Source organism: Poecilia reticulata, linkage group LG21 (genome assembly GCF_000633615.1).
Source record: "Poecilia reticulata strain Guanapo linkage group LG21, Guppy_female_1.0+MT, whole genome shotgun sequence".
Classification (NCBI taxonomy): Eukaryota; Metazoa; Chordata; class Actinopteri; order Cyprinodontiformes; family Poeciliidae; genus Poecilia; species Poecilia reticulata.
In genome coordinates this window covers 2,056,194-2,065,528 of record NC_024351.1, presented here as the reverse complement: position 1 = coordinate 2,065,528, position 9,335 = coordinate 2,056,194, and the positions used below count along the sequence as shown (strand labels likewise).

The 9,335-nt window shown below is 44.7% G+C and overlaps 1 protein-coding gene across 4 annotated transcripts in view; it reads left to right on the top strand.

Moving 5' to 3' along the window:
* The window catches only part of kidins220b (kinase D-interacting substrate 220b), a 19,062-nt gene extending 12,954 nt beyond the window's left edge, over positions 1-6,108 (top strand). The window contains exons 24-30 of one of the 4 annotated variants that reach the window (XM_008397107.2): positions 117-352; positions 544-666; positions 1,059-1,088; positions 2,507-2,644; positions 2,725-2,823; positions 2,903-3,133; positions 3,207-6,108. In XM_008397107.2, the coding sequence (XP_008395329.1) occupies positions 117-352; positions 544-666; positions 1,059-1,088; positions 2,507-2,644; positions 2,725-2,823; positions 2,903-3,133; positions 3,207-4,361 (2,012 nt within the window). In that variant the 3' untranslated portion in view covers positions 4,362-6,108. The remainder of the gene's footprint in view (positions 1-116; positions 353-543; positions 667-1,058; positions 1,089-2,506; positions 2,645-2,724; positions 2,824-2,902; positions 3,134-3,206) is intronic. The other 3 variants (XM_008397109.2, XM_008397108.2, XM_008397110.2) reach the window with 3 other exon arrangements.
* Positions 6,109-9,335: the final 3,227 nt, after the last annotated feature.

Genomic DNA, 9,335 nt, shown 5'->3' with positions numbered 1-9,335 from the left:
TCCAGTTTGATTTTTATCCAGATGTTTTCTCCTCATTTTGTTCGTCTTTTCTTGGACTCTGTTTGGATCCGGTTCTGTTTGATGTTTCAGCCCAGATGTTTCCCGTCTCGTTCCAGATGTGCGTGCGGCGCGGGAGCAGATGAACCTGGGCGGGGTCCCGTACCCCGCCATGCCGCTGCAGGAGGCCCAGCCCCGCCCCACCTCCGTCTACAGCCAGGTGTCGTCCACCTGTTCGCCCTCCGCCTCCTTCAGCGGGCCCTTCAACCCGCCAGCAGGGGGCGTCATCTCCCCGCAGCCGCACAGCAGCTACTACAGCGGCATGGTCGGCACGCAGCACCCTTTCTACAACAGGGTGAGTCCGGGCCCCGCCCACCTTCCTGTGATGTCATCCTGTCACGTGACCTCCTTCTTTAGTTTCATTCATTTCTTTTCATCGTTTTGATTTAATTTCCATGTTTTGCAGTGAATCTCTGAGAGATTCAGTTTGTTTTCTGTTGAACGCCTCCATCCATGACCCGTATTTTGGTTTTCACCCCCGTTCAGCCATATTTCTCCCACCACCTCTACCAGCTGCCACGCCCGTTCGTGGCTCCCTTCCCTCCACATCTTCACCTGCGGCCGCCGCCCAAAGTCTCCTTCAGCCGGGACGCCGGCGCCGCTGCAGCCGTAAGTCATCCAGAAGAATCAGTGGAAATCAGGGTTGACTCACCAAACTCACCTGTCCAGGTGTTCTGACGTCACAAGAGGACAGTCAGGTGAAATTAGCTGCAGTTCAGATGAAAATACCCAGTGGTCAGCGCACCATTGCTAAGCACGGTGGTGGCAGCATCATTGAAGCGGCTGATCCCAAACAAACATTTCAAATGATTCATAATGATTTAAATTGATTCTGTTATCTCCAGGTTGGCCTCTGGGGTTTTAGTTTCTTCTTCTTCTTCTGTTTCTCCTCCGTTTCCTCTGCTGTGGGTCGGTTTCTGTCAGAGCTGCTGATGTTTGTTATCAGATTCATTTCCTGATGTGTCCATCCCTCGCCTGTCTGTCTGTCTGTCTGTCTGCAGTCTAAGAGTTCATCTTTTAAAAGGAAGCAGGTACTGAACCCTCCGTGTTGGACGTCCCCCACCCCGTCCCTCATATGTCCACAGAAGTCCTCTGCATTTTAAGATACGAGACGATTAGCGACCGGCTAGCTAGCCATTAGCATCTGCTCATGTTTCTTTAATTTGATCATTTCTGAACTGAAACCGCCACAGACTAACTGGATTCTGTGGACATAAAGAGTCGGTTTCCCAGCATGCACCTTGCCTTGACAACCTGTAGCTTCACTTGCACTTTCATGTCCTCACCTGGAAACTGTCTCACCTGTTGGGGAAACGTCTGGTTCACCCCCCACCCTGCACTTTGACCCTGACTGAGGGATTTCAGGTTAAAGGTCAACAGATTCAGATTAAAACATCAAATGTTTATTTTTAAGATAAAAAGTGAAACCAACAGTTTAGGTTCAGCTTAAATGTCCTATAAATAAAATAAAAAACGTTTTTTTTCCTTCATCTTCTTCTCAGGATTATTATTATCAATATTAGTAATAAATTCACTTAAATCTAATTAAAGTAAATATACAGAATTTAAAAGTTAAATGACTGTCAGTTTTTATTGTCTTCTTATAATAATAATAATTCTGGATAAATATTAATTTTTTATTTAGTCTTGATTTAGTTTAACTTCACTCACCAGCTGTAGCTTCATTAAAAGAGAGAAAATTGTATTTGTCTTTATTTTTAATGTTCTTAAAATATTTTATAAATATGACAACTAAATTAGTATATTAATAAATATAATTTACTTTTATTAATATAGTAAAATATTACCGAACCAACAATAATATTATTATTATTACTATGACTAAATATTTAAATGTTATTCTTGTTTATCAAAGAAAAGGAAATTGTATTTAATAGTCCGTTATTATTACATTATCATTATTAACATTCTTAAAATAACTAATAAATTCTAATGTGTAATATATAGTTTTTTATTATTATTATTATGTAATATATCAACAGATGAATAACAATAATATTAATATACATTATTATTGTCTAATTTATAATATATTAATAATGCAATGACTCAATGTTAAATATTCTACTTTATTTTAACTTTATATCCATATTATTATTATTTTTAAGTATATTACTGTTTWTCATTATGATGATTACATTTAATAATCATCATCATAACATTTAGGTCGTTAGGTTCTGCTGTGTCACCACCTAGTTAAAGTATGAGTGATGATCGCCATGGTAACCAGATCTGTTTGCATGATCCTGATTCAACTGTTTGCTCTGAGCCTCTCAGTTTCCCCCGTTTCCCAGATTTTAGCTGGAATCCGTCTTCCTGGCAGCTAATTACTGACCCGTGTTTCCGTGACGACAGTAATATTAAATAGTCAGATCACATGAAGTCCTGTCGGTCCGGTTTGTAACGGCTGGTTCTGTTCGCCCCCCAGGGCTCGGCTTCGGTCGTGTCGGGTGTTCCCGCCGTCCTCCTCAGCTCCATGACGACGGACGGAGTCTGTGAGCGCGTGCGGCAGACCGAGGGCATCGACCAGAGCATGGTGGCCCAGTACACCGCCACCATCAAGAAGGTCCGCATCCCGACCCGCTCTGACTGCGGCGGCGCCACCGGGCCGAGGCTAACGGCGTTGTGTTGATGTTCTGTCTGCAGGCCAACGTGAACGGCAGAGTTCTGTCCCAGTGCAACATTGACGAGCTGAAGAAGGAGATGAACATGAACTTTGGAGACTGGCAGCTCTTCAGAGCCACGGTTGGTGTCGGTCCATCCGGTGGCGCTTCAGAACTCGGAGCAGGTCCGGGTTTAATGGCTGTCCTTCGTTCTGCTGCAGATCCTGGAGATGCGTCATATCGAGAGTCAGGTGCTGCATGAGGAAACCGCCAGCGAGCAAGGCAGCGTAGTCGGTGTCCCCACGGAGGTCGGGAGGCGGGTCATGGCGCCGCCTCTCGCCGGAGCCGCCAACGCCGACGCGTCACCGATGTACAGCTTCAACCTGAGCTTCGAGGAGCTGAGCGGCGTGGGCCTGGACGAGGCGCCGCGACCCGGAAACATGCCCTGGATGGTGAGTCCCCTCAGCACCACCCAACGGGACGGTGATGTCAGCTGCTGACTGTTGTTCCACCAACCGTCCACAGGGTGGCGCTCACCGAACGGCCAGCATGACCAGCCTGAACTCGCAGGAGTCCTCCAACGACATCGGCAAGCTCACCGACAAGCAGCAGGCCGAGTATCGCAACGCCTACCAGGAGTACATCGCCCAGATGGCGACGCTGGAGATGAGCGGAGTCGGGGAGAAGCCCGTCCAACCGCAGCCGGGGCAGTTCATGACATCATCAGCCGGGGACAAGAGCAAGGACAGCACCGAGCAAGATGGACGAAAGTCCTTCAACAAGAGAAGCAGCGCCAAACTGCCAGCCGACAACACCGACTTCGCCTCTAGTGGCGACGCTCTGGATCCGATCACCGAAGAGGACGAGAAGAGCGGATCCTCAAAGTCGCTGCTGACCCGCAAGCTGTCGGCCGAGAGAGGCGGGCTGTTCCAGGGCGCCGGCGACCTCAAGGTGAAGGCCAGTAGTGGCAGTCTGCGCTACCAGAAGCTGACCAGTGACGACGAGGAGTCCGAAGAGTCCGACAACCCCCTCCTGCCGAAAGAAGGCAAGAAGCCGGTCGATGCCAAGCTGCCCGGCGGGTCACTGGCGCTGAAGGGGAAGGATTACCTTTCAGACGCCATGTTGGATAAGAAGGATTCGTCTGACTCTGGCGTGCGCTCCAACGAAAGCTCGCCCAACCACTCGCTTCAGGACGAGGAGGCCGACCTGTCGCAGCTGGAGAGGGCCAACTTGATCGAGCTGGACGAGGAGAGCGCTGCCAGGAAGCGCGGCATTCCCAGCAGCCTCAGCGGCCTCCAGGACCCGGCCGTGACCCGGATGTCCATCTGCTCCGAAGACCAGTGCAGCCTGCTGGCCAGCAGCCCCGAGGAGAGCTGGACCTCCTCCAAGAGCTACAACCTCAACCGCACGCCCAGCAACGTCACCTTGAACAACAACACCAACGCCCAGCAGGGAGGCCGCCCACGCCCTCCCACTGAGGGCTCCACCTCCTCCAACCAGACCTCCACCGGGGACGTCATCATCCCACCGACCTCCACCTCCACCAGGCCCGGCCCCAACAACGAGAACGTCCGAGTGGTCCACCTGAAGAGAGGCCTGAAACCCGGAGACCCTCCAGAGATCTGCACCGTGTCCTCTGACACCGTCACCTTCGGCGAGGAGCGTGAGAGCATCCTGTGATGAAGACGGAGGAGAGCCATCTTCTGTAGTTGCATGCTTTGTAGTGTCGTAAAGAATCTGCTGCATGTTGTTGTTGTGATGTTCTCGTCTGTAGGAACCAACTCCTGTCCTCAAGCGACGGTGTGCTCCGTGTTTTAGATGTCTCTTTAGCTCCAGGTTGAACCAGGACAGGGGTCTTCAACGCCAGGGCACCATTAAGTAAAAAGTTATTTGCGCTAACCCTAAATCACTAATCATAAGTATTAGTTCAGCAAGTACTAAAGAGCTATGCCAGCACAGTATTTAATGAAAGCTAATGCTAAAGCACAAGCCTCAGCCATGTTGTCAATAACACATGCTCCAGCATATTATACACCTACCTGTACAGTTTGCCCTTATGCAGATGTAAAACTTTATTCAACTGGAACTACAAAATAGCCAAGTAAATCAGCGCTTTAGGATTTATGGGGAAAATTACTTTATGGAAAGGCTAGGTATTCTCAAAGTCAGCAAAAATGCTAAAGCGCTTAGCTAAACATTTGCTCCTCCGTTGAGGCATTAGCGGAAGTGTGCCCTCACTTTAGTTTACATTTGGGAGCTGCAGCTCCACTTCAGCCGTGGTTTCACGCGGCAGCATACAGCAGTCAGCTTGGAACTAGGCTGAGTACGACATAAAACATGTCATATTACCGTGCACTCAATGCAAATTCTTTATATCACTTTTTATTTTGAACATAAGTTTGATAACCAACATGGTAGGCTAATAATGCAATTGAATGCATCATTTTATGCCTGTGTAGCATCATGTATCAAGCTGATATCGCCGCTAACGGGTTAGCAGTTAAGTGCTAAGCTAGCAGGGCAACTAGCATGCTAGCGACAAAACCCTAACACTGTAAAATGGTTATTTCACTCTTAGTTAATGCAGTAACAAGTGTTGTATGATAAACACTTTATTGTCATCATCATCGTGTATAAGACGGAGACTTTACTATTTATGCACTTTTATCGATGAGGCTCGGTAAAGCACCAAACGGTCTGAAGGAAACCACAGCCACCTTGTGGTGGAACTCAGTACTACATTCCACTACTTTCACCCCCTTTTAATTACGTTAAACGACCAATAAAATCAGTGGTCACCCCTTTGTATGTGTCGCATCATATTTTACTAGTTTGTTACATGTTGCCGTCCCTTTAGGACTGACGTTGGAAACTCCGACTTTAGACTAAGAACCGTTAATGTGACGTAGATCATGTTAGCTTAGCATGTTTGTGTTTCACTGAAATAGTTTCGTGCTGAAAGTTTTGCTGCTTGCTCTGAATTTGGCCGGTCAGTGTTGATGTTGCTTAGCTGCTACCTGAGACCAGGTGTCGCTATTTCCTGCTAAAATAAATGGACTCGATATTAAACTTGTGGATGTGTTGGTGAAGCTGTTCCATTCAGAGCTGCTTTTATTCTGAAAAACCTTAAACGTTAAGAAAAAAAAGGCTCGTTTTGAGCCAAGCAGGAATAATGCAGATTTCATCATGTTTGAATCAGTGGTGAAAAGAAACATTTTTAGATTCTTCTAAAAATCTAACTTTCTAGAAAAGAGTCTTAAAATTATGAACTAATTTAAAGTATTCCTATCAAACTTCCTGTTTAAGCCGTCCATTCAGAATAAAAGTCAGACTGATGAATAAACAGGCTGTTATTTAAATCTGTTAAGTGTTGATGTTGTATGTGACCACTAAAAACTCTCAATAAAACCTGGATGTTGAACGTTTATGCTGCTTCCGGTTGTTTTTTTTAATTTTACACAAAGAAAGGTCAAACTCCATGAAAAATGTGACGTCTGTAGTTTTGAGGTTGTGTGTCGTAACGGAGAACTTAAGCTAATAAATAATCTCAAACCTCATGAAAACAGTTAATCAGACGGCTGATTTTTCTACATCCATCCTGAAAACTGCAGTTTTTATGTTTGGAGCAGATAAAACCTGTTTTTCTCCTGCAGACTCTCCTCTCCTCTCCTCCCGTCATGCTTTGCGTGTTTGAGCCGTTGGACCAGAGGAGCTGCGGAGCTGCAGGAAAACCCAGACAAGCTGCTGCAGCGATTTATAAAAATGTGCGGAAACAAATGTTGTGCAAACAGAGCTGCGGTGGAACGTTTTCATTTAGTTAAGGTTTACTTTGTGTGTGAAACACCCTTTTTAATATTTTATCCAATATATTTATTGTTGAGTTGAAAATTAAATTAATCTCTTTAAAATTATTAGTTTAATTAATAATTATGACAATTTACTTATGTATTTATGTTGTGTCATTTTTATGTTAATCGTTTACTGAAAAAAAATTGTGATTTTAAAATATTAAATTGATTCAATCTTGTTTATTATTGTGTTAAAAATATAAACATGAAAAAGAAAAAAAGCTTATTTGATTAGTTTATTTACATTTTTAGCGATATTTTGATGTATTAATTGTGCTTAAATCTGATCTGAGTTTAATTCGTGTGTTTTTAAATGTTAAATAAATAAAGATATCGGCAAATGATCAGATTTTGATCTGTAATCGTCTCAAAGTAACCGTTAGTGTCCAGCAGGTGGCGCCATAGACTGACTAGCTCTCAAAAACAGTAGATAATCAAAATCAGAAAGAAAAATGTAACTTTTTTATTTTTACTTTTAATATTTGTTGGTTATTTCTAAACAAAATAATGTTCCTTTATGGTCTTTAGAGGTAGTTTGAGTTTCAGACATGAAGTATAAGAAGCAGATTGAACCGTAAAGAAAGTTCTGGGTCGATGCTTTAATGAGCAAAATGTCGGATAAACGTCTGGAAATGGATCAGAGTTCAGATAAACCGAACCCGGTGCTGGTTGGTGCCGCTCCAGGTAGAGGTGACGTCACACGGCGACCTGCGCCGATAAGAGCTGAAGGTACAGCGAAAATATGCAAAGATCTGCGGGAGGAAGCAGATAAGAGCGCAGCTGACCTGGACTCGAACCTGCAACCCGGGAGGAATTTCCCCAAACAGAATCCAGACGGAGGTGGGAAAAACTTTTTGTCCCCTTTGAGATTTATTTAGTTTTTGCTCCTCAAAGAAACCAAAATAACCCGATGAAGACAAATAGCAGCTTTTAAAAAATAATTTTATTTCTGAAGAAGCTGAAAAAAATCTCAAAAACAAACCTGACGCCGTGTGAGGAAGTAATCACACCCTAAACCTGCTACACCTGAATGTTCCTCTTACACTGAAAAAACAGAATCAGCTCCAACTTAAAAAAATCAGTAATTTAATGAAGTTTATGTCACTTCATCTATTCACATTTTTCACCTGAACTTTCTAGTGAATTAGTTTTTAGCATCACTGGAGAAGGCTGTGCACCACTGTGCAGTTGGTAGAGCTGTTGCCTTGCAGCAAGAAGGTTCTGGGTTCGATTCCCGGTCTTTCTGCATGGAGTCYCCATGTTCTCCCTGTGCATGGTGGGTTTTCTCCAGGTACTCCGGTTTCCTCCCACAGTCCAAAAACATGACTGTCAGGTTAATTGGCCTCTCCAAATTGCCCCTAGGTGTGTGTGTGTCCTGTGTGTCTCTGTGTTGCCCTACGACAGACTGGCGACTTGTCCAGGGTGAACCCTGCCTCCCACCKGAAACGATAGCTGGAGATGGGCACCAGCAACCCTCCTGAGGCCATTAAGCTTCAGCATGAAGCTTAATGGCCTGCTGAGTTTCAAAACCGTGCTTTGACTAGACCCAATAATCCATCGTACTGTAGCACCAATTAACAACAAATTTTATTTCAAGACACTTTTCAAAAACAAACAAAAAAAGTCATTTCAATTCAACCACGTATTTCAGAAACAGAAAAACTTGACAGATGGAATAAAGTGGAGAAGAAAGAGAGAAGAAGTGGCAGCGTAACCACAGAAACGGATCAGGACAGACGAATTTCATGACGTTTCCTGTTTTACGGTCAAAACCAGCGGAGCAGACTTCCTGCAGCCGCTCCTGCTGCATCAGCTTTCAGTTCATCATTTTTATAGCTTTATTTTTATCTAGGACAATGTCTGTTCTGCAGGTAAAAAGTTTCAGCACAATTTGTTTAATCCCCTCTGACCTCGGTGCGAACCCGTCTCCCCGTTACCCAGAATGCCCTGGAGTTGGTCTCAATTATCCCGAGCAGAATCCCAGATTTATCAGGCTGGAGACGATCCAGCTGAGCCGCTGCTGCCTTTGATCCGCTGCCAAACATCTGATCAGAGAGCAGCAGAGATGGAGAAGCAGCGGATCGCTGCAGTATTTCCTCTGATAGGAGTCTGATTACTGAGAGAGCAGCTGAGCCTCTGCCCCCCCAACCCGGACGGAAACGCTGCTCTGAAGATTTAGGAACAAAACCTTTGGAGCTTTTCCTGACTCTCCAGACGTCCTGAAGGAAAACATCTAGAGTTTTCACTGCTATGGAAGTGAATCGAAATGTGTTTCATGAAGCTCAGTTCAGTTCCTCCCAGAAGAAACGACTCCTGAGTCCAGCAGAGTTTAAGGAGATGAGATGTTCATGAGATGTTCCGGATGAAAATCAGAACTTTGTTTAAATTAAGGGACATAAAAGGTCCAAACCAAATCTGCTGCTTTGCCTTATGGCTTTATTCATGGTGCTGCTGTGCATTTCAGAGTCAAACCAAAGCAGCTTTCCAAATAACCTTCAATGGTTTTTAAGACATAATTAATGATTTGTCTTCTTTGGTCTCCAAAGGCAAAAAGCAAAACAAATATCTGAAACTGATGGATGCTGAGAAGGTGATGGGATCAAGTTCCACGACCTGATCGGAATTACATGAAAGAAGCCGACCAACAACCAAATGACCAGACAACCTGCTGACCAATCAGATAACTTAACTACCTACCTACCAACCAAACAACTAACCAAGCAACCAACCAATTAAACAACCAACCAACCACCCAACCAAGAAAACAACTAACCAACCAACCAACTAACCTGCTGACCAATCAGAT